Genomic DNA, 25,990 nt, shown 5'->3' with positions numbered 1-25,990 from the left:
TCACTCTGTTTTATGCTAATTATGGGTCAGCAAAAGAACGAAAGGTAGCCAAATATATCTACTTTTCATTTATTACTTAAAGAACACTTCTGCCCATGCATCACTGTCAACTAAGATATGTACACCAACAACAGTACCTTTTACTGGCATTTTCTTTCTTTCTGTAACGAAAATGTAAAGTATTGGAAAAATAAGTCTGAATTGTGTTATCCTATTAAAACTTATTTATTCAGAACATGTCTGTACAAATCATAGATCAACTATGGTCTGTTAATGCTTATTAATGTGGGGTGACAGTTGACAAATAAGACAAAAGCCGATCTCACGTGGAATTTTGTGACCTTTAGTTTAATGGGTTCTACAAAAAGGTAAGCAGGTAAGACAGAGCCATCATGTTCACCTCAACTGGGTAAGACTGTGTTTAAAAAAGACCTAAAGGAGCCTGTCATTTTCTCCTTATTTCAGTCAAAAATATTCTAACACTCCCCTTCTCCCCTTCCCCTTCTCTGTAAGTGTGTTTACATGCACATTAGTATTTTGATTATGACCGAGTTTTTGTAATATCCTGGTTACGTTAAGGTTTTTGGCTAAGATGGTAAAAAATCAAGACCAACTGCAGGCAGATGATCGGAAACAGGGATACGGTTAGGATCATGTATAGGAATAACCTGGTTTTTCATGCTCCATTTAAATGCCATATCCCTGATAACAATAGAATAAGACTCAAAACGAAAATACTAGTGTGCATGTTAACACACTCCATGTCACATAAATAGACTATCAAGTCAAAACAGCCATTCCTTTAAATGTAAGAGGCAACCGTGCCAGTCGGAGGCTGGTCAATGGAAGCCCAGATGAGATCTATTAAGGGAACTATTAAAGTATGAAGTATTCAGAGAAGACAGAGTACATCAAACGGGTAAAAGTGGATAAATGGGGTGGAATGGGAAAACAAAAAAATGAAGGGGAAGAGAAAGAGAGAGAAAAAGATTGTTAAGAATGGACGAACAAAAACATAGGAGAGAGTGAGGGCTGCCTCTTTGTGCTGGACACAATAAATGACTAATGAGAGGAATGTTGCATCCCTCTGCCAAGCTGAGCAAAACTAAGGTATCACGCTGGCTTCTATGCACAACACTTTCCAAATTTACAAATGGTATTAAAAATACTACATTTAGCATTTTAACATAAATAAATAAGAAGACATGCAAGCAGGTATATCCGGTTTAAAGCACACGGTGTGACTCAGTATCTGAGGTACACTGACTTATGGCAACCAGGAGGCCTATACCATCACTGACTGAGAACTCATCCTCATGGCAGTCATCCAGGATTCATAAAAGCATAGTTAGTTTTGTAACTTTCGTTCTATTTCATCCCTACTGACAGCCAGAGGCAGTCCTTAACACAGGATGACTTATATCAACAACATAGCCAAAAGGAATCCTGAGGTCCCACCTCATTAGGATGCAGCAGAGGAACTTGGCCGAAGAACGCCCAATGGATAGGGGGTTGCAACATTCACTTTGTAATATCTTGAGAATGTGCTCGATGCCCGTCAGGCTGCAGCACATACAGTATGTCCTCCAAGGGCACCCCTCTCAAGGTTGCCCATGATGTGGAGACACACCTGGCAGTCGCATTTCACACATAGGATTGTTCAGTGGCACAGGCACTGCTTTGAACGCGCACAGCCTTTCTTAGGACCACCGTCACAGACGAAAAGTTGCCACCACCAGTTTCCACATAGACTGCACAGGGCCTGCACAGGGCATAACAGTCTCATCTCTTACTTTCCATCTCATAATAAAGGTTCAAACTGTGCCAGTTGGATAGGCTGATTGAGGTGCGAGCGTGCCACCACTTTAGAGAAGAATGCCTTATTCAACCACTGTGACACCTGAGCCACCAGAGTTCCAGCTGCAGACAGGTAGATGGTGCTCTGGCATGTAGAATAATATTCTCGACAGTCTGTCATCAGCGGGTCGGGTCCTCCAGCAGCCAAACCCACAGCTGAAGGCGGCAAGGGCTGGGATGCCAAATCCAACCCCCCAGCTGAGACAACTGTTCCTTCCTGACGGGGAGGCGCCAGGACGTACCACAGCAGAGTCTATGCAGAACCAGGTCCTGGCTGGTTAGAAGGGGGCCACCAGAAAAAAACAGTGGAAAGGCATAAAGCAGCCCTTCTAGCCACCTTTAAGCCAGAAAAGCCTGACCAAGAAGGCCTTGAAAGTATATATACCATTCAATATCCAATATGGAGAAACTGCCTGTTTCAGAATTGTTCACCTGCGTCAAATTAATCTACTGTGCCTCACAGTAGATTCATTTGACGCAGGTGAACAATTCTTCCCTGGCAACAGCCTGAAGAACATCTCCTGTGTTAAAAAATGGTGAATGGCAACACTTTTATAAACTTATTGAGTGCCCCCAGATCCAGGACTGTCAGTAGGGAGCCATGGGTGGATTGTGGCAAAGACAAGAGGGGCAGAGGTCATGGCCATCTTATAGCTAATGAGGAGCAGATACAGACATTACAGCCATATGAGTACATCATCAGGCGCCACCAAAGAAATGCCACAGATTGACGATTCCTAAAGTCACTTTGAGCGAGAGCACTCTGATGACAGAAAAAAAGCAAAAGGGTATTATTTCTCTTTTTATTTTAATGTCTCCTTTAGGAAACAATCTATGCAGTGAGAGAGGAGCGAGAACACTCTTCAGTAGCAGTAGTTTTCAATATTCGCTAACACTGAGCACATGCTCCTGCTAGCGACCCACTAAGTTAGCCTGAGTGAGAGCACTCTGCTACCTGTGGGCCAATGTACAATGCTACAGTGAGGGGGGAGCGGGGACATTCTCTTCACTGACACAGTAATGTTACGTTGTCATTAAGTCCAACACCGAGTGGACACGCATAATGTTACAAGTTACCAATATATTGGCTTGAGCGAAAGCACTCCTGCTACCTTGAAACTGTAGGAAACAATGCATACAGTGAGAAGGGAGGATGGACACTCACTGCACTGACACAGTATCAACATCAGCGTAATCAATCCTACTGATTGATGAAATTGGGGATGAGGACAGGAGCGCCTGCCAGTCCAGAAATTAAATGGGAGGGGGGAATGACATGCAGCAAAGGGCCGCAGGGCGGAGTCGAACCCGGGCCCGCTGCGTCGAGGAGTAAACCTATATATATGGGCACCTGCTCTACCAACTGAGGGCACCCAGACGTGACTTTGTTGATATTTAAATTCTCGACCTGTGTGAGACGGAAGATATTGAGGGCCTAATTTACTAACACTAGCGCAGTTTGCCCTGCATCTGTTTATGCGAGTTCGGTAATAGCGCACTCTATGCTTCCACATTTTGCGTAGTATTTATCAACCCTGACACCCATCAGGCAATCAGCGTCTTTCTCCGCCCACTATACCGTGAATTGCGCTGTAGCGAAGCGGTACTTGTGCTATGATATGGCTGAGTACAGACTGCGATATTCCCACTGCTGATGCTATGACTGTTTGAAATGATCCTGATGCCAGTATGTGTAATGTAGCGAGGAGTTTAACAACTGCTGGAATGGGATGTGAACGCTGAGTGGGAGATTCAATTTCATCTTTGATTTCTTCCAGTAACTCTAATATTGCATGGCTGCTTGCTCTGTAACGCTAAATGATGTTGTGTTCACTGACAAAGTGTGATTCTTATGTTAAAAACATTTTCAGCCTCGCCTATGTCTTCGTCTTGCTCAGATTACTGTTGCCATTTCACCAGCGGCATAAATGTCTACAAGGAAACTCGATTGCGGCTGGTTTAGACCTGCTTTTAAGAGGCGGAGAATTTCCCTCTCAGAATAGAGACGCGCTCTTACTGACAGTCTTTGTAAATACCACGGAATATATAATTAGGCGCACTTCGCGCTTATGCTCCCACCTTTTTGGGTGGAACTCCCACTTTCCCCACGACCCTCCCACGAACGCATATTGAAAGCGCAACTTGTCTCTTCTCGCTCACGTGGCAGACAATCTGTGATTTTACCCAAGTGTACCCTGTTTGTCAATAGCCCGCATCGGTTACGTCCGTCTTTGCGACCAATTAGCGCCTGGAAACAGGCGCAAACGGCTTGATAAATCTAGCCCTGAGTGTTAAGCACTGCCTCTGGCGGTCAGTAAGGATAATATAGAACTACCCTGGTTGTGTGACATTATTAACTGCAGTGACAACACAAAAAACTGTGTTTTGCTTCAGTGTTGGCAGTACAGATTGCATTTCCACTTGACTGATCCAATCAAAAAGTGTAAAATGTAGACTTCCATCCTGCAGTTATATGAGACTTTTCTTTTTCTTTTAAAGATGACATATCCAGATACAGATCACATTTCAATACCTGTAAATGTGGTCAGAAGGACTAGATGTGTGTTGTTTCTTACCTGGTGCGTCTTATTCTGCAGCGCTCGATTAGAGGGGACTGTGGGCTCTGGTCCCTGTTGCCCCCAGGGGAGGAAGCTGGAGCGGCTCGTGGGGGCGTTCTGCTGGGGGAGGATTCCACGCTCAGGGAGTGGGAGCACTGGGAGGATACCGACCGCTGGGGGGAGTGAGGAGGAGCAAATGGCCAGGGACGAGCCCGCTCTTCCTGACGCACCACTGGACAGGAAAAGTATTCTATATAAAGTATTTCTATGCAAACTTGAAAAAAACTGTTTATCTAAACTGATGAGAAAAGTGCCAAATGTTACTATTAGCAACTAATAAGACTTATTTTAAATGGCCACCTGAGCACTGGTATACACATGGAAAGTACATAGGGGATGTTTTGTGCACTACGTATAAAAGAGTACTCCAGCAAATTAATTTGTGCACTGCTATGAAGTTGGAGGACTTCCAAGAGACAGATTATAATCTAGAAGGCCAGAAACCGAAGCAGCAGAGGCCGAGATATTCTCATTTTTAGTCCCTAATATGGTCCAAACTATAAAAACACTGGATTTTTGTTTTTTAGTTTCAACATTTGAACATGAGTGTGGGTCTCTGGCTGTAAATACTAATCTAAATGTTTTCCTTCATATCTAAATTCATTTTGAGATTGACAGTTGATTGTTAGGCTAATGCCAGTACTCTGCAAAAGCTGTAGGACATGATTTTGTAATGCAGGGTTATAAATAAACTATTTTATCTGTATGGGCATAATAGGAACAGAGGCAGAGAAACTAAGCCTAAACATAATACAGCATAATTCCCATCTCATTGTAGCTAATCCCCTCATCAAAAACAAACACAACAGAATATTTTAGTTTTTTTATACATTTCCATGTGTTGCTTGCACATTACTGTGATTTGTCCAAAAGAGTTTTCAAACACAGAACCATAGTCACAATGTCTATGTCCTTGGCCAACAGAAATGACTGTTTACCTTCCCTCGCCATTAAAGAGTAGGGTTTGATCTCTCCATCTGGCTTTTTTAGGGGAACCTTTCTCAACTGAGCCGCTGTGGAGGAGAACACACTCAGAGCAGGGCCAAAAACACACATACTGTCCTACACAAGCTACATTTTAACAGCATTTCCTCTGCAAGTACAATACAATTACAGTGGTGAAGGCTGGAATACTGGGTATAATATGCAAGGTTTTACTAAAAAAACAACATATAGACTAATTAAAAAATAATCCCTCTCAATCATCACTGATGACCCACTACAAATAGCTGTAACAATAGCAGGACAGGTAGTGCCAAACAGTGTAGGCAGAGATTACAGCTACAAATTTATGAAGCGAGTGAGTGGATAATATGGATACAGGAGAAATCAAAAGTTACGTTGTTACTGTAAGTTAGTTCAAATCAATAGGGGTTTATAATTCTATTAGCAACTGTTTTGTTGCTTTTAGAATACTACTCTTTCATTTTGAATCTGAATAATAAACCCAAGGAACAAGTTTCACTTTTTCAGAAATACTTTTCAATTGTGTAGAGTTACAAAAGCTAATGGAACAACAACTGAGGTGATGTCAGGACTTCAAGCTTTTACTTTCTAGTAACCAATACTAAAATCACAAATTTTCTATACGGTTTATCCTATTTTCTGTTTTAGAAAGAACTTCTAAAATCTGGATCAATGGCACCTTTTCCCATTTTGTGCTGTAAAGAAATCAAATCTTTTGGGATGCATTACAAGCTGATATATAGGCTTACTATCTTCTAAACTAGTAGTTCCCAAAGTGGGGTCCCAGGGGGTCCCCAGCACAAAGGGGGATAATTTAATTGCATTACATGTCATTTAGCTGACGCTTTCATCCAAAGCAATTTACAATTAAGTGCTTTCAACTGTGAAGGTTCAAACTCCAGACAACAAGTAGTAAGTGCAAGTACATTAGCTCTAAATAAGCAAAGCTACAAAGAGACACATGAAAGTGCAGGTTCAAGAATTTTTTTTTCTCACTATTTTTAATTCACTATAATTCCATCCATAAGTAACATAATGACAGAATTTGTGAGTATTTTGGCCATGGCTTTCACGCTTTATGTAATAAAACATCTAAAATTAGACAGACAGAGTCTTATCAAATGGGGGTCTGTGGTCTGATTTGTGTCAGTTTAGGGGTCCTTGATGTGAAAACTTTTGGGAACCACTGAGCGTCACATTTAACTGGCCGACATTTCTACCACTTTCACACTGAGGGCTCAACTAGGGTTGAATCAGGGTTGACTTTGCATTTGAAAGGGTTAACCTGCATTGACCGACTCGGCTACACAACCCAGGTCAAGAGGTGGGTATGACGCGGGTTGATTTCAATTTGAATTGCAAAAAACAGGGCTAACAACCGTGGGGTGGAGAAATGAGAAACGCTCAGTGGAGCCTGGACAGCCCTCAAGAAAAAGACATGGGGAAGGGATCCATGTAGTACACTGGGTGATGAGGAATGGGACAGAATCTGTAGGAATATTAAAACTATGTCACACGATGTCAGGGTGTGCCTCATTCAGTTCAACATTATGCATCGCTTCAATTGGACTCCCTCCAGATTGTTTCGAATTGGTCTGAAAGACACCACATTGTTGGAAATGTAAGACAAATGGTCCTGTGATAAGGTCCAGGAATGTTGGACTGGGATACATAATAACATAGAGTGTAGACCTACTCTATATGTAAAGTGTCTTGAGATAACTATTGTTATGATTTGATACTATTAATAAAATTGAATTGAATAACAACCTATGTTGGATTGCAGGGACCCAGGTTCTATTCAGCCCAAGATTATTTGTTCTGGGAGATGGGTCAAATGGGTCAAACCTAAGGGTCCAGACTAGTTTACTGATAGCCAGACAGATTATTTTAAGGGGATGGAAGAATCAAGGGGTGCCATCAATCCAGGAGTGGGCTTGTGAGATGGCTAGAGTGGCATTTAAATTTCATATTAATGGTTTGCCAGATTGGATGTCTATACTACAAAATGGGGAATGTACCTGACCTTTCTGAAGGGCTCCTAAAAAGCTTTGTGCTGACTGACAACAATTCTTTCTGCATTGCGCTCCTGGGTTGTTACCCAGGTCGTATCTGAATTGTCATGACCAGGGATCAACCCATGTTTACTGACTTGATTTGAGTTGAGAAAATTAGGGTTGAACACTGGTCAGATAACCCTGGTCTGACCCTGGTGATTGGTGTGAAAGAGGTATTTGAGACATTGGAGGGTCAGGAAACAGGCAGGTATTCTCCTGTCGGTCAGGGGGTCTGTGCGGGCTTGAGGTAGTCTACTGGTTGTGGTTCTCCGGGTTTAATATTTGATAGAGATGCACCGATTACAACTTTCTAGGCCGATTCCAATTTCCGATTTTCTTTGAGTTAGGCCAGCAGATACCGATTTTAGCCGATTCCATTTTTTCTAACCACTTTACAGCACACACAAATATTTATTTTCTAGCTTTTCCTTAATAGAACATTTTACATAGAACATTTTTTGAATAGATAATCGATCGCTATAAAATAGAACTACATAAATGACTCCTGGTGTGGGAAATTCACACACATCTAAAGTACAATGTTAGAACCATTTCCTTCTTTTCACATCCAATATCCAACTTAATAAAATAAATATAGCCTTGCAGTATAAAGATATTTCTCAAAACACACACGCAGGCCTGTTTGAACGTCAACAGTAACGTTACCTGAAAGCATAAACGTCACCACTCATTTTACACACAGTTTAGCAACAAACTAAACGCTGGGGGAAAGCGTTTTAAACAGTAACGTTAATACAGCGTGTCGGAGGAATACAGCGTCAGGCAGAGGGACCATCACCGCAGCGTTCACTAACGTTAGCTTCTCGTCTCATCTGGGGTCTGATAAACAGTAAATTCATCAAAGTCAGGGTGCCCAACGCTATTTTCCAATAAACTGTAGCTGTCATATTTCACGGGACCCGCAGTTTTCATGTTCCACTTATTCAGCCTCAGAGGGGAGAATCAGTAGTGGCTGAGATCAGTAGAGCAGACAGCTCTCCAGAGCTGTGTATAATTACAACTTTATAACATTTCAGAAACAGCTGATTGAGTGGCGGTGCGCTGATCTTGCGCGATGTTAATCATGTGGCACCCGAGTGCATTTGACCGGCATAAAATCGGCATATGTCAGACTGACCTGCCGGTCGGCGGTCATGACCGAGCACGTGAAAATCGGCCAATTCCGGTCACTGGCCGGTCAATCGGGGCATCTCTAATATTTGACATGATATGCAATACATGATATATATTGTGCCTGTAAAGGTAGATAAATACAAGTGATGGTAAACTGAAAGTAAGGAACTGAAACTGGTTGAAATGTTATGAAGAGACCAAGAGCAGCTTATGGCGTTTTTCCATTACATGGTACCTGCTCGACTCGCCTCGACTCTGCTCGCCTCGACTCAACTCGGCACACTGTGCGTCCCTTTTCCATTGCAGATTTTAGTACCGCCTCAGCGTGGCTGGTCGTCATAGCGACTGCCGTGGGCGTGGCTTGGTAGCTTGCATTTCCCCCGACTCATTTCCTGGTTCTCCTTCTCCGTAAACAACATGAATTCAACAAGATAGATAACTTTTCCTGCTCCAGATCTCCCACCGTGATCAGAAAGAACAGGGGAGACACTTTGTTTCTCTCACTATATGACTCTTGAGTCACTACTCGCTGCGGAGCTAATCGCCGGCACTCTCTCACTTCTCCCTCGCTCACCAGCTACACACACACACACACGGCGACTCGACACACACACCAGCGCACAAGTATAAAAATCAGGCCACTTGTATGCTACGGAGAAAGCTCTGCGTGGAGCCTCCAGCAGCAAAAAATGTCTGTCGCTAACAATGCAGTGATCAGTGACGATTCTTTCCGACCAATCAGTAGCCTGCAGGGTTTCACGTCACCTTCTCGGCTCGCCTCAGCTCGCTTGGAACCTCGACTGAGGAGGTACTAAAAAAAGTACCTGTTAGCAGGTACCAGGGACTTTTTTTCGTAATGGAAAACCAAAAAAGGCGAGTAGAGTCGAGGCGAGGCAAGTAGGTACCATGTAATGGAAAACCGCCAATACATATAACATGGATCTTATTATGGGAAAAAGGAAGGACAACAAGCTGGGGACATATGAGAAAAGAAAAGAGAAGTCCTTACAAAAAGCCGTACATCCCCTGATCCGTCAGAGGAGAGGAGGGCGAGCCTGAGAGAGTTTCGTGAAACAAAAGATTTTGGAAGTGGGAAAAGCAGATCAGCACTGTTGGGTCGAGCGCACCATTTTTAGACTTACAGACTCTAATGAGGGGGATTTTATTCTTCCACATAGATATGTGCAACAAAAAAGAGAATTTCTTTGTGATGCAAATAGCAAAAAATTAACTTTAAAGATGTAGCATGCAAAATAGGTTATGTAACTGAACTTGATAACATGATTTCACAAAAGTATGTGGTTGTACCAAGAATGCCAAGGTAAGGGTGTCATGTTTGAAGCCACCCATTTGCCCACGCCTCAATGCTCAAATTACCACAGAGAAGAAAAACAATTACATAACCCCTTGCACAACATATAACAAAGCAGTGGGATCAGAGTAGTGGAAAAGTTACCTGATCTGTTGAGGAAGAAGCCCTCATACACCACAAAGTTATTGGCCTGGACAGAATGAAAAAAAAAAAAAAAAAAAGACAAGAAAATTAAGATAGCTCATGATAAAGGTTAATCAGTAATCAGTCAGTAATGTTTCAATGCAGATAGTTGTTTTAGATTAATACAAAGGTTATAACACCATCAGTTTTTGGCATCCAACAATTATTAAAACAACATAATTGAGATAAAGATTTTTATGAAACACGTGGATCCGACCAAGCAATCTGATTGGTCAACTAAACATTTAGAAATGTGCTCAAACCAGCATGACAGCACAGCTAGAGCAGTTTGAGCACACCAGGCTCATCACAAAAAATAATACCATTTCCATGTTTACATTCCAGAGTTAAATCAAAAAATGTTTTTTGAAAAATTTGTATTCATCATAAAAATAAATCAAGAAACACAGTGGAACACATAAACTTCAACATTTATATAAAGCAATTCATCAGATGAAATGAGTTAGTCTTATTATACAAAGCTCTAGAGTTACTGCAAATGCTTGGATCAGCTGTGTAGTCTATATCAACGATGTTCCACATCCGGGATTGCTCTCGTTCTGCCTGGAAATTCCGCCGGATGTCACTCTTTTTGGATGGGTTTCCGGATGTCCCTTTACCTTCCGCTTCCTTTATGTTGGAGTTCTAACCTCCGGTGGATTTGTGAGGACTATGGTTAACTGCTCCTCAGATCTCTGCAGGGTAAATCCAGACAGCTAGCTAGACTATCTGTCCAATCTGAGTTTTCTGTTGCACGACTAAAACTAAAAAAGAACGTCCACATATTCCACCAAAAGAAGTTCCTTCCTGAGACTATTTAGCAGAGACATTGTTAGCCCCGCCCAAGGCGATTGTGATTGGTTTAAAGAAATGACAATAAACTAGAGCACATTTTCTCCCATCCAGGAATGCTGTGTGGACTAGCCAGACCTTCCTCTGCAGCACTGTGGAGGAAGGTCTGACAATGCGAGACTATCAGCTATGTAAAAAATAGCCTACATACATTAGGGATGGGCGATATGACCTAAAATCCACAGTGCGATATACATTGCAGCCTCTTGCGATAACGATAGACTGTATACCACGATGTATGAATTATAATAGAACCATTTCAGAACAGGTTACATAGACCCTAAGGAAACCCAAACTGCTAAATGTATTTATTTATTTTTAAAGAAAGAAAGACACATAGTATGTAGTTTTGAGAACATTTATTGTGCAAATCTGTAATTAAACAACATAATGTTGCAGATAAATAAAATTCAAGTACACTAGTTGCCGAGACTTTAACAAAGAAAACGCTTAAAGTATTGGGTTTCTTTCCTTTAGTGCAGACTATTCTAAAAGGCACTACACTTAGTTAGTTTAAGTCCTTGGTTCTTAAATGTCACCCCAGATGCAGAGAACAGGATAAACTGGTGTCTGTTTAGTTAAGGAACAGACACCGTACGGAAAATACTTTCAGTATTAGGCAAAGAAAATTATTTTGTGTAATGCACAAAGACTTTAAATAAAAACATATTTCAAACAAAGTTTCTTACCTGCAGCCTAATGTAATGCATTTGGTTTTAAACATTTTATTCTCTTAATGAAATGAAAACTGGTGTCTTGTTAATAAAGGAACGGATACTGTGAATTAGGGAAATACTTCCACTACTGGGCATGGCTATTTTAAATAAAGAAAATTCAGTAGTGATGCACACTTGGCGTTCTTCTTTAAAACCCCATGACTCAAGCACTTCCTCGAGTCCTTGTGCCATCTCCTCGGCTGTATGTTCAGCGAGGAAGTACGACGTCTGCAAACACCGGCTGCCAAGATTCCAATTGTCCGTTATATAGTGAATGGTCAGGCTGATGAAAGGCTCCATGGTACAGCTCGACCACAGGTCTGCTGTAGTGGCCAAGTATTTCAAGTCACACAGCTCTTTTTCAACCTTTTCGCGGAGCTCTGCATACAATTTTGGCATCTCTGTTTCTGTAGTTTTCTGTTTCTAAGTACTTGCGGCTTGGCACCTCATATTGTGGATCATGGTCTTAAAGCCGCGTCTCCCTTCCGTTTGAAAAGGGACCACGTCCTTACCTGGTAATTTAAATCCATCTCTTCCTACTGTAAGGAGTACCTTTTGAAAATAGTCCCTTTCCGACCAGAGGGATTTTTGCAGTTCCTACAAGATAACGTTCCTAGAACCCTTTTTTTCTCGTGTTCCGACTGGACCAATTTGGGGATTATTAAGTTCCTCTGGCCACAGTTCCTGTAACTCTTTCAGCTCCTACTTCGGGCCAGGGTCTTTCCCTTTTCCCTTTTCCGCATCTTTTTAATATTGTATTAACTTCACTGTTTAGCATGCCTTCTACTTTTGTAGTTTATAAGTTTATTTTTGCACTTTTGCTGTGTTTTACTTTGATGACTCGAATCTGTTTGGTGTGTCCCGTGCCGTCGTCAGTCTGGGGGGCTGTTGCCGTTCATTTTGGCCGACCTGACATGTTCAGTCGGCGGCAGGGCAGTCGGGACTCACCCGGAAATGGGGAGCAGAATGAGTTGACTAGAGTCTCTCAAAATCTGATGAAAATCTTTTAAACTGACCTTTGTTGAGCTGAAATGAAGACAGATTCAGAAACTGCACGGCCTATTTCTCACTTAAAATGTTTTCAGAAACACGTTTCAGTGAACTATTTTAGTACAATATGAGATCGTATTCTGAACGGCCGCCATGACAGTCCAGGTCTGAATTTCCGGAGAAAACAAACCCATGTGACGCGTTTGTCCAAAGAACTGCCGGTTTTCATTTCTTGGGCGACATTACAGATTAGCGCGGCCTGCTGTTATAGAGATGTATTACATCTCGTCTCCTCTCGTCTTTTTGGTCTGTTCTGTGGCAGTTTTTTGGACCTCGGGGACGCGACTGATCATATCGACGGGGTTTTCTGTCAACGGTCGGCCGTCGGCTATATGTGTCTACACCTTTACCCCTCCTACCAGTTCCACTTGGCCAGTGTGAATGCAAATGGGAAAACTGGTTTTGGGGGAAGAGTAGCTAGTAGAACTGTTTAGACGTGGACTGTTCCTATAACTACATTCCTGGAACGGAAAGAGGCTAAAGACTGTTGGATGGAGGTCTGGATCAGTTCCTGTTTTTTCTGTCCTGCGTTGGGGTTGGCTGCATTGGCTGGCAATGCTGGTATTCAGTTCCATGTTTCGTTTTGAGGTGGTAGAACAGATTAGTTGCGTTACCTCTCTTAGCCAGAACTGCTGCTGCTCGTCGGACGGCTTAAATCCGAACCAAGTCCAAATAACGGCCTTTTTCACCAGCTCCTCCGTTTTGCTTTCTGCCATGTTTACTCAAGATGACGATGATGCGTTGCAGCTGGTTGCAGCTCGTGGCTCTAAATTTTGTGGGTAGATTGCGTCATCAACATGCATTATCGCTATAATGCAATATAATTAAAATCTCTATCGTAGGCCAATTTTGTATCGTTTATAATGCATATTGTTTCTATTGCCCATTACTAACGGACATTGTATCTAAAGATCTATTCATGGGGGGGAGGGGGAATTCAGTAGATACCTTAGTTACAACATGATTGAGCAAAGCAGCTTTGTGTTTATACAGTGGTCCTCATACTTTTATGAACCCATGCTAAAGTTGACTAAAAAGAGGAATACAAAAATTATCGTAATGCCTTAATTAAAAAAATGAGGAAAAATCCAACCTTTAAGGACACCAATTTTCTTTGTGAATGAATAATGTATCGTAAATAAATAAATGTTCTTCCATAAAATACAGGGGGCATAAGTCAGTCCACCCCTATGTTAAATTCCCAAAAAGGCAGGCAGATGTTTATTTTTAAAGGAAAGTTATTTTATGGATCCAGGATACTATGCATCCTGATAAAGTTTGCTTGGCCTTTGGAATTATGTATAAATAAATTATAGAAATTGTCGTTTTGTAAGTTTGATTAGATCTTTTATTTTGTTGTTAATTGTTGTATGTACTGTATAATTGCAATTTTACACAAGATGTGCTTTAACATCATTATTGGCTGTAATGGGCCGGCATGCTGTAATATTGCTTAAGTGTGTCACATTCCATTTTGCAATGATCCTCTCGTTTTGTCTTGTGTTATAAATCCAGCGCACCCCTTGCTCAAACTCACTTTGAGCCAGGCTGTGGAATGTTTAGCTCACCTCGAGCCAAGATGGTGGAAAGAAAGCCTTTGGTCAACAAGAAAGGTAAAAGCAATTCAGCTGTTTGGAAACAACAACAACTACTGTGCAGGAGTTGTTACCACAAAGCAATATGACCAGGGTGCCATTTGTCGGTGGGGGGATGCGTGGTCTACATGTCCCTGCCTCTGCTGAATTATTTTTATCCCATATCTGAGACAAAATGTATCCCCCCCTGAAGATTATCCATGCTACTTCACCAATAAACCATTCTATACCTAAAATAGAAGTGTTTTAAACTAAGTAAAGCACAGTGATGTGAACAGTCTGTAGTGCCATAGATCGATAAAATCTGAGCAGCAGTTGCTGGTTGTATTTAGATACAGAGCTCCAAGATGCTTTCTACCAGCGGCAGGTGTTCAGCCGCCAACAGGTGACTGTGAGCTGGCTACAGGCACCGCCAGATGACGCTCCTTTCAGGGGCCGTGGTACTGGAGTTTAGTGAGCATCATGCGGCGATGACAGTTAAGTTTAGGCACCAAAACCACTCATTAAATTTAGGAAGAAGATCGGATTTGAATTAAAATACTCCCGAAGAACAGACCAGCTTTTCCTGGTTGAAAGTATTTTGCTTTCGCCGCAATGTGAACTACATGTTGACACCACGTTGTGCCATTTCATTTTGAGATTATTTTCCATTGGATATTGAAGTTCATAAATAAGTGTTTTGGCATGGCTGACCGAGTATATCCATGGTATTGAAAGTGGGGTTTAATTCAATAACTCTTGCATGTTTTGTTTTGTTGTGCATGATCAAAAAACATCCCCCACTCTGTTTTTTTTTAACAAATCGCACCCTGAATATGACCAATTTGTTTAATCATCTAAAATTAAATTTAAAAAGTAGTGTATAACCAAACAATAAAGGAGCAAAGAACTGAGAAAAGTAAAGCTCCCTCGACTCCTTCCACCGCAACACAGTCATCGAAGGACACTCTTTATAACGCAACCGCCTACCCATCTAGCCCTCAAAGAGATACAGAAATAACAGATGGCATCAAATGCTTCATAGAAAACACATGTGCCCAATTAGCATTGTTAGCCACCAGGGATTCAAGAAACTGGTAAACACTTTGGACAAGCGTTACACCATGCCATTGCATCACCATTTCACCAGAGTTACACAGCCTGCCTTGTAGAATAAATGCCCTGAGGAAGTTGTAAAATATGTATCTACAGCTGAATACGTTGCCACCACAATGGACATATGGTCAGCTGCACCATGGAGCTAGCTTACAATTTATTACATCCTGAAAACCACACGGGTCAAAACATCACGTCACTCGCGCCAGTGCAGAGCTAAAGGCACCAACAACATTTCTTTATGTCATCAAAAATGGCCAGAATAACCACTATTACTGCTTTGAACCAGTTGTGGAAGTCCCAAATATGTTGGTCAAGGAACTCTGAATCTTACTCACAGCACAGCTTAAAAAAATAGGTTGACATTTCCTCCAAAAAACGTCTAGACTTGAAATCCATCCATACATTCATCCATCCATCCATCGTGTGATAGTAAAGTACAGACTGTACCTGAGGAACACTTGGTGTCAGGCAGTAATGCTTTGCCAAGAAAGACAGGAATTTAGGTGAGGGCCTGTCGTACGCCATCAGAACCGGCTCTAAATTCTTGTGCTGCAGTAGAGAACGAGAAAACGTGCAGCCGGTGATTAACAGCACACAACAATGAACTGATCATCATCTGTGCTGCAGGGGTCAGATTATTGGCATTACTTTATTCAATTTATTTCCGTTTAGCTCAATAAAGTTGTGAAGTGCAAAAAGTTATTTTGGGAATGCAGGGTTCCTACAGTCTAGTTCATTTTTTACATTGCCAATGTACTGTATGTAACAGTTGGACAACTTTCAAGGCTTAGATGGACATGAGAATTTAAGGTTGAATTATCAGTACAAAACGTGGTACTTTCACACCTCCGCACAGCTGGCAAATCATTGAGTAAAGTGGGTATTATTGTTTGGAATATTCCAGTCAAAATCAGAATCAAAATCAGAGGGGGGGGGGGTTGGATGTCATTAGACGTCACATTTCATTTGAAGCATACGGAGTGTGTGCCAAAGTTTATGGTCTGTTCTGTATGCCCTGCAGGCACAGATCTCTGATACACAGGTTAATTACTCGCATGCCCACACATGTAACCCTGTCTGTTAAAATTGCAGTTGATACACATTTTGAATATGAAGCTGAGGGTATTATTAAAATAAAATTTTTATATATAATAAGAATACTTCTGAAACCAGCCTACCCTTGCAACTGTACCAGGCAAAATGTCTGTGCAGTCACTATAACAATCTTCATATCTGTTTTCACCACAAGATTTATCGTGACAAGCAATCAAACCCACAGATTACTCATGTTGTAAAGTCAAGAACCTCAAGACTGTTTGAACATCTTCTGCTACACAGAGTCTGGTTTCTAGTAATTTGAGGAATGTTTCACCTGCAACATGAAATCAAAGAGCTCCAGCCCGTAGCCATGTCGCTGCATGTTCTCTGCTATGTAGAAATCCAAAACACACAGCGGCTCTGCCTCTACGTGCTCACCCTGTCGGTCCTGTGGAGGAAACACAACCAGCATGCCTGTACAGCTGACATAGCAATTTCAAACAGACACAAAATTAGTGAAGCATGTGGAATTATAGCTGGGCTGAAATAGTCATAAATAAAGAGAATTAAAGAAAATCTGTGACTCACGAGCAGAAATAATTTCTTGTAGCCAACCTTGAGAAATCCCACCACTACACCACGTCCTCTGTGTGTAGGGAAAAAGAGATAGACAAAGGTGTAGAGTGGTCCAATGAGTTACACTATGTGCTCTGAATAACTGTTCACATCACAAGTGTCAACCTAGTTTTCTATTTAAGGGTGAGCTGCAGCCATGAGCAGTGTGTCAGTACATGCATTGTGACCACAGTGTTACTCAAGATACATATCTTGAGTAAATCTACACTACTACGTTTTCATTTTTAAGTATTTTTTTAGACAGCAACGGTCTCTGTCCACACAAGAGTTTTAGCTCCAGTAGCAGAACTAGTCTGCGTCCATATTAACACGTCTGACAACTAGGGCTGGGTACCGAATTCTATACTTTTTAGGCACCGATCGAATTGCCTCTTAAATATTGAGTATTGAAAAAATGCCTCGTCTATAAATACCCAATTTCAATACCTAAGGTGTAAATCTCATCAGCATCAGTGAGCCAATAAGGATGCAGCATGCTTCTACCCAGATGTAATAATGTCTGTCAATGGCTGTCTAATGTTACACGTGACAGAGACACGCAGAAAAAAACTCTACGTTACACAGAGACTAGGCTCACAAGCTGAAAAAGAAATAAAAAGATTTGTGCTGTAATGTGTAATGTTGTAATTTATTTTTGTAAAAATATAAAATTGGTATTGAAAAAGTATCATTTAGAAAACCGGTATCAAAGTCACGGTATTGGTATCGAAATGATTTTGAATGATACCCAAGCCCTACTGACATCACATATTACATGACTATTCACACACTGGACATGCGTGTGCCGGTGTAAACAGGAAGTAGATCGTCTGACATTAGTCTGTGGTTGAAAATCATGGATGTAGAAGTTGAAAATACAGAAAATACTTGCGTTGTCATGTCCAAAGGTCCCCGTTTGTGCTTGTCCAGACTACAAAGCAACCCCAGAGTTTTCAGACCAAAACATAGAAAACAGTGTTTCCAAATGTCTCCGTTTTAGGGGTTCAGAAACGCCATAGCAGAAGATATTTGTTTTTTAAACCAAAACGTAGCAGTGTAGATGTGGCCTCAGTGCTAGTGTGCTGAACAGGCCCAGATGAAAAATACCAACTCAGTCAGTCAAGAGACAAACAGTGAAAAAGGAGTGTGTGTATAATGAGTGAAAGCTGAGGGAAGGATGTGAGGGGTACCCGTTGCTCTCTCTGTCCTTCAGCAGGTAGAGCTGATGCCTCTGGGTCTGCAGCTTAGAGGCACTTGTTATAGCTGCTGGCAGCTGTTGGGCCTGTGGAGAGCAAGCAAGAACACTGTTAAACACGTCCAAACAGTATTACCACAAAGGGCTGGGTAGAATTTGATATTTTTTAGCAGTGCTGATATGACATTTGAGTTTTGGTACCACAACAATACCTTTTACAATACTTTACTTTGCAGAATGTCAAACTCAAAGTTAAGTATCCCAATTCATTCTTGAAATTGGGACAGTAGCTTGACAATTTCATCAATCTACATTATAGACAAGATCACATCTCTTGCGGGCGGGCGGGCGCGCACACACACACACACACACACACACACACACACACACACACACACACACACAAACTAAAAAACACATGAAATGGTAATACTAGCATGTACAGACACTAACCTTTGCTGAGGCTCTCCCAAGTTCATCAATAACTGTGGCTATGTGGGCTTGAAGATCTGGCCTACAAACACAAACACAATGCAATTGTTTTCTCTGGATGCTCCAGCTCCTCCACCCAGTACATACTGTAGGCTACACGCAGGATTCTAGATGGCCCAGGACATGAATGTGTTAACCTCGGTTTGTGTTTAGGACTGATGACTGGGTGTTTCCCTGCCTTCTGCTCAATGGATGCTAAAGTGTGAACTTAAAGTCCTTTTCTCAATATTGTCCTGTTACCAGAGGCCGGTTTCATCAAACAGCATATTGACAGCATTTAACTTAAGCATGTCCACTTAAATTGACAGATTTTTAGATACAGAGATGGTACTGTCTGTTACTCTGGGTAACGTTACAATGTAACAAAGGCCATTTAGATCTTCTGACTTACCTTAGTGCTGATTTAGGACCCGCAACAATGGTCTGGTCCAAGATGGAGACTCTCTCGGGGAATAACTGGTTAATATCGAAAGAAAACTCCATAATACCTCTCAGACAGATTATCTAGACAGTTTTAATATCTAGCGATAGGTTAGCTAGCAGAGGAAAATACAGCCAATGCCAGTATCAGAGCTCAAGCAGGTAACGTTAACGTTAGCTAACGGGGCTGTTGGTATATCACAAAGCTGATTCGTTAGCGCAAAACAACAATAAGCTAGCTGCTAGCAGTCCGTAGAAAACAGCATTTTAGCATAGCACTGCCCGAGTTTGAGTGACAGTAAAAATGTTCTGTGTGAGTTGCAAGAACTGGCACCTGCTATTTACACTGTAACTGCAGCTCCATTGTGTCTCTATGGTTGTGAATCACTCCCTGGCAACATAAACCGTAATGTGCGTAAAAGACAGTGCCGTCTATCTGCTATCCTAAATCTACTAACGTTACGTTAAGTAACATCCATTCACTTTATGGTAGCATCTCTGACAAAGTCTCAGAGTAACACAAAAATGTGAACTTGTGCTGGACAAAAATTACTTAGTTAGCCAACTTTTAGTCCTTAATATCATTTTGCCACAATTCTTAGGGAACATTGTGTTCCATATTTACGGTAAAACTGATGAAGCTAGGAGAAAGCTTTTGTTTGAAACTTTGCTTCGTAGCTGCACTAATATTATTATTATAATACATTTGGAATCATGGTATTATTAGTGGACAAATTAGACGTTAGCCATATCATGAGATATCTTGTCTTGAATGCTATGAACAAATGATATGGTATTTATGGCTTATTTCAACTTTCATTTGGATTATAAAATGACAATTTACTCATGTTGTCACTACGAACTAAATCTTCTATTAGGCTCATTTAAAGGTGAAGAAGTCCTGCCTAGCTATTAGCATGTTAGGATAAGTGGTACATGCTGCTTTTTGGCATTAACAAAACACATTATATTCATTTCGTATCAGATGTTTTTATATTTATTTAAATTAAATTTATCCTGAACCCTTTTGGCCAAGAATAGATTTGGAATTTTAGATACATTTAATGGGCTGTAAATACATACAAATACATTGAATATAAAATGAATATACCGGTAATGTTGTTTTTTGTGTTAATGTCAAAAAGTAGCATACACCAACTTTCTAAATAATAATATTAGCTAGGAAGTACCAGCTACTGTCATCAAAGTGCACTTCATATTTTTTGGGACAGACCTTTGACTGGCAGTTGTCTGCAAAGTAATGTGAGTGATAGAAGATTTAGTAAATAGCATGGCGACAATAGCTTATCTAATCATTCAAATACAAGCAGAAACTCCCATACATACAGTAGAGTTCTGTGGATGAACCTCTATGGTCATTTCTGAGGATAGAGTTTGTGGTTCTATATGTAAATGAGGTGGAAAAAGCCTCAAAGCATACTATAGAGCTGAGTTAATACAAAAATAACTGAGCAGTGTTTCCTCTATGTTGATTTGACCGTGGCGGCCCCCCATGGTATCAGAAATAGGGGCTGCATTGTTAGAGTGCATGTCGGAGAATAGCGCGAACACACAAGGATAACTAGCCAGTTGAGATGGTGTGTGTACGTCCTTGAGAACTGTAAATCGTATAACTTCTGTTGTCAGTTCATTTAAGCCTGGTCTTGCAAATATAAATTAAGTTATCTGGTGATTTTCATTGTTTGTATTCTTCACCTGCGAGCTAAATTGCACGTGGCTGTTGATTCGATATAATAGCTATTGCTGAACACCCTTGCCCACGTTTGTATTTGATGTGCATTATTTCCATGCTGAAGTAGTGACACTGCATTAAGATAATGCAATTAATAGTGGGTTTATTGTTCTTTGCTACAGAATGCTTAGCCTATATGTCAAGATCAAAGTTGGCCTATATAGTAACTCAAAAAATACAGTTCAATCACAACTGAAAATATTCCTCATTGTGTGTGTGAATAGAGGTCAATAAATATATTAGTTTGTGTTGCAGCAAACATTTCCGTTTCATAGGGTGTGGGGGGGGGTACGGACCTGCGTTTGGACCTGCCCCCACTGCTAAAAAAAATCCTAAAGGAAACACTGCTGAAATATAATTATTAAACAGAAACTAAACATTTTAAGCAACAGTACGCTAATGAATACATGGTAGAAATAAATAGCTGGGTGCCCGGATAGCTCAGTTGGTAGAACGTGCGCCCATATACAGAGGTTTACTCCTCGTAAACTGCCTTGCAGCGGCCGCGGGTTTAATTCTGACCTGCTGCCATTTGCTGCATGTCATTCCCCCTCTCTCTCCCCTTTCATGTCTTCAGCTGTCTTAGAGAGAAAAGTCCTAAAATGCCCTCCCCACCCCCTCCAAAAAAAAAAAAAAAGAAAGAAAAATAAATAATTAGCTAAAGTAATGGAGAAACAGTTAAAAAAGCTGAAAATTGAAATAGTTAGCTAATGGTTGAAATAGTTAGCTAAAAGTAATGGCTTTCAACTGGGGGTCCTTAGAGTTAGTGCACGGGGGCCACCAAATTATGTAAAAAATATATATTTTTGGAAAGTTTTTTATTTCCAAAATTAAAATAAGTCTGAAAATATACATTAATATGAATGCAAGATTTTGATAGCAAAGATAAAAATTTGTGATTTTTATTTTATTTTTACACATTGAAAATGAGCTTACTATAGGTACGTTAGCCACTATGGTAGCCTTACAGTAAGCTCAAAGAGTCACTGTGCCTTCCAGATGTTTGTTTAACATTAAAACATGATGCATAACTAATATCCATTTCTTTTTATTCATCCTAGACCACAAAGGTTGAGTAAGCCAGTGTTACCACTTGGGGGTGCTGCAAGCATACACATTCTGAAGCCTGACAGAGAAAGAGTTATACACCATTTATTTATCACTGGTCATGGTTCATAACAATAAAACAACATATTATAATGTACAAATATGTTTACCAGTAGAATAAAAGGGAACAGGAAGAAGCTCACCATACACATGGGTGATATAGTAAAAAACATGAGTGAAGAAAAGTGGAGAAACACAATGAATACAGATTTCTTCATAATGGTTGATGTGAATCATTATGCTATGGCCTCCACAGTCACCAAATGTCAACCCCACTAAACAACACCTATGGGAGATTCTCGATTCAATTTTATTTATAGTATCAAATCATAACAAGAGTTATCTCAGGACACTTTACAGATAGAGTAGGTCTAGACCACATTCTATTATTAACAGGCAGAAACCTGGGACAGACCCAGGCTCTTGGTGGGCGGGCATCTGCCGGGGACGGTTGACAAGTGCCCCTCCCCCTTTCCCCCCACTGCTCCGACAGGAGCCTGAAGTGCTCTAATTCTAATAGATTAGGTGAACCCTTGATTCCAATTTTATTCAATAATCCCAGCAGGTGCAAATATATCTCTGTAGCTCTTGGTTCTACCCATTGGAGCCACATAACAATGCCCAAAGCAGAGAAGCGGGAATTTGGCATGTAAAGGATGAGAACAATTCAAAGAAATTGAGTTGGCCTTTCACTTATGCTGTGTGGAGTAAAGCACTGACATGTTGAGTTCAGACTTACTTATCAGCCTACTATCCCACTTTATGATTTGGTTGAGGGAGTTTTTGTCCTGCAGGGAGAGGCTCCCGACCCAAGACACAAAACTTCATTCAATTCAATTCAATAAGGCTCAATAGAAAAGGGTCAGCATGCAGTTCTTACTAAAGTTTTATCAAGAGTCATTGGCCCTCATTTATTTATTTTTTTTGTTCAATATGTTTATTAGGCCCTCATTTATCAACTTAACATAGAAACCAGCACAGATATGAGCACAGAAATCATCGTACGACTGTGATTCATGAAACCTTGGTATCCCACCAATCAGAGCGTAAGAATGGTCGTACATTGATAAATGCAGCGGCTGGAAACAATTTAAATATCACGCCGCAATATATTCTCAGTTTTGAGGCCTCGCCCCTACAATTTAGGACATGGCGAGACGTAATCCGGCTGAGAAGCGGCACTTTTCAGAGGTGGAGAATGAAACCCTGATATCTCAAGTTCATTTGTGCTAACGTGTGTACTGTTTTTTATTTTAAAGATTATTTTTGGCCTTTATTTCTACAGGACAGCTGAAGACACAAAAGGGGAGAGAGAGGGGAATGACATGCAGCAAAGGGCTTCAGGGTGGAACCGAAGGCGGGCCCGCTGCATTGAGGAGCAAACCTCTGTATACGTGCACCTGTTCTACCAACTGAGCTATCTGGGGTCGTGTGTACTATTTGGCAGCCTGAAAACTGGTAATAAAGTCTATTAAAATTAAATGCGGTATGGAAAGAGATCGCTGATGCGGTCAACAGTGTTGCCGTAGTAAATTGGACTCTAGCTGAAGTTTATTTAATGTATATATCCTTGACATATGTATGCTATAGTCCTAATAGTAATATACAGGCTTATATTGCAATCTCTTAGGCCTATATGGTGTACCTATATTTAAATAAGCACACAGTTTTGGAGCAGCCCCTCCCCTCTCTCCTCATGTGCAGCAGCACTGCGCACAGTGCACAGTCAGGTAGAAAGAGAGGGGGGACAGGTGTGCGGGGAATTCTTTATCGATCTTTCTCCCTCCCTTTGTAGAATTTCTTTTTTTACTTCAAATATAGGCAACCTAAGTAATAATTATAAGGTAAAAATAAATTCCTGTATTGAATTTGTGATTATTTGGCTAAAGATTGCTATTTCTTTTTATCTATCTTGCTAACACAACCACTAAGCCTTATGCAAATGATTGCGTAATGACGTCACAAATATGCAAATGAGCGTATGACATCATCTAGCTACTTTTAGCGACTTTTGGAGCTGGTGCTAGCTACTTTTATTGGAAAAGAGTTGGCAACACTGCCTCTGTTTCACTAGTTGAAGCTGGAGCTACCACAACAGAGTATATAGCAATATCACCAATAAAGGCTTCCAAACCAAATACCACACAACAGGACATGTCCCAGCAGTAATGTGATCTTGAAATTGGGGAGGAATGATGAGCATTGGCCGCCAAGATTACAACTGTCTTGCATTAGCATGCAGCTACTTAATATGTAGTACTAGGCTAACGTTAGATTGTAATGGAACGAAGCAGCACTTTCTACTGTCAACAAACACTATAGAATTTGACCCGTTGGGGAGAATTTAACAGCATTGGCAGCCAATATGACAACTTTTACTGCTGTTAGCATGTATCTACTATAGTTAGCAGTGGACACTAATAGAATATAGCAGCACTTTCTACAGTCAAAAATCACAGATAAAGCCTTTTTAACCTACATAACCAGAAATGTTTAGGAGTAATGTGACCCGGAATTGGGGAGAATTTAACAACACTAGCAGCCATTATGACACATTTTACTGCCGTTAGTATGTAGCTACATGCGACAATGTTTACACCGCAGTAGCTTAAAAAAAATACTCCAGTCCTGCCCTGCTGGAGCGGATGACCAATCATAGAAGACAGACTCAAAGTACGTGTCCATTTACACGTTGTTTACATGAATGGGATCGCCCTGCTTCCCAGCATTGCCTCTAGTGAGCTTGCCACCAGTTTCGCCCTCATACTCTGCTTCTGACTGGCTAGTAGTCCTTACTTAGCTACTGTCAGGGCACGCCCTCATTTTCTGCTTCTGACTGGCTAGTAGTCCTTACCTAGGTACCGAGCATGTGTGACTCCCAACAAAGATAGAACAGAAGTGAGAGGTCTCACTCTGTAGCTAAAACAGAGTGCTCAACACACAGGGGGAAAAGAGGAGTTGCAGCAATGTGCAGTACAAAAATATGGTATTTTTTGAAAATTAAACCATGTAAACCTATTCTGGTACAACCTCTAAATACAATTATGAACATGAAAATGAGCATAACATGAGCACTTTAGGCGAGAAATAGGCCAGGGGTGTCGGACTGGGGGGAAAAAGGGGACTGAGTACCCAGGGCCTTCATGTGAGGAGGATCCAAAAAGATGCTAGAATGAATAGCTGTGAATGCGGGGAGGGGCCCATAGAAAATGCCTTTCTACGGGGCCCAGAATTTTGTGCTACGCCCCTGAAATAGGCCATGCAGTTGCTGAATCTGTCTTCATTTCAGATTGACAAAGGTCTGTTTAAAAGATTTTCGTCAGCTTTTGAGAGGCGGCAAGCTGAGCCGGCTGATCCTCATTTGCATAAAGTTGGCTGGATTCAACTTTATGAATCCTGCCTTGCACGGCTGCTCCCATAGAAATGAATGGGAAGCAGGGAAATGACGCTGACAATGGACACATACTATTAAAGTTAAACTGTTAAAACCGGAGTGTTCAGAACAGTTGGAAATCTGAACGTTTTAGGGGGTTTCTCTAAAATAGGTTTACCTAATTATTTGAAATTAAAATATGAAAATCCGACATTATAACATTGTAGATATGACAGAAAGTACGAAATAGCACAATATGTCCCCTTTTAAGATTCTTTTTTGGACATTTTTGCCTTTAATGGATGGGACAGTTGCAGAAAAGTGGCAAGAGAGAGGGGAAGACATGCAGCAAAGGGCCACAGGTTGGATTCAAACCCTGGGCCATTGCGGTAAGGACGGAGCCTTGGTACATGGGGCGCACGCGCTACCAGGTGAGTTACCAGGGAGCCCCGTCCCAATATACTTATATTTTCAACACACTCCACAGGCTGGCCTTTGATTATTGTAGGATCATGGGTATCATTTGTTTTGGATATGTTTAGCTCTAAAAAAGAATCAT

The 25,990-nt window shown here is 41.1% G+C and overlaps 1 protein-coding gene across 4 annotated transcripts in view; it reads right to left on the bottom strand.

Annotated features, from left to right (window-relative positions):
• The window catches only part of atat1 (alpha tubulin acetyltransferase 1), a 36,733-nt gene extending 17,061 nt beyond the window's left edge, over positions 1-19,672 (bottom strand). For 2 of the 4 annotated variants that reach the window (XM_028597979.1, XM_028597980.1), the window contains exons 1-9: positions 19,170-19,672; positions 18,740-18,800; positions 18,282-18,373; positions 17,065-17,122; positions 16,811-16,924; positions 15,886-15,987; positions 10,089-10,134; positions 5,414-5,488; positions 4,434-4,647 (exon numbers count right to left, since the gene is read on the bottom strand). In XM_028597979.1, the coding sequence (XP_028453780.1) occupies positions 4,434-4,647; positions 5,414-5,488; positions 10,089-10,134; positions 15,886-15,987; positions 16,811-16,924; positions 17,065-17,122; positions 18,282-18,373; positions 18,740-18,800; positions 19,170-19,261 (854 nt within the window). In that variant the 5' untranslated portion in view covers positions 19,262-19,672. The remainder of the gene's footprint in view (positions 1-4,433; positions 4,648-5,413; positions 5,489-10,088; positions 10,135-15,885; positions 15,988-16,810; positions 16,925-17,064; positions 17,123-18,281; positions 18,374-18,739; positions 18,801-19,169) is intronic. The other 2 variants (XM_028597977.1, XM_028597978.1) reach the window with 2 other exon arrangements.
• Positions 19,673-25,990: the final 6,318 nt, after the last annotated feature.

This window comes from Perca flavescens, chromosome 14 (assembly GCF_004354835.1).
Source record: "Perca flavescens isolate YP-PL-M2 chromosome 14, PFLA_1.0, whole genome shotgun sequence".
NCBI lineage: Eukaryota > Metazoa > Chordata > Actinopteri > Perciformes > Percidae > Perca > Perca flavescens.
Note: the sequence above shows the minus strand (reverse complement) of the source record. Positions and strands in the feature narration are given on the sequence as shown.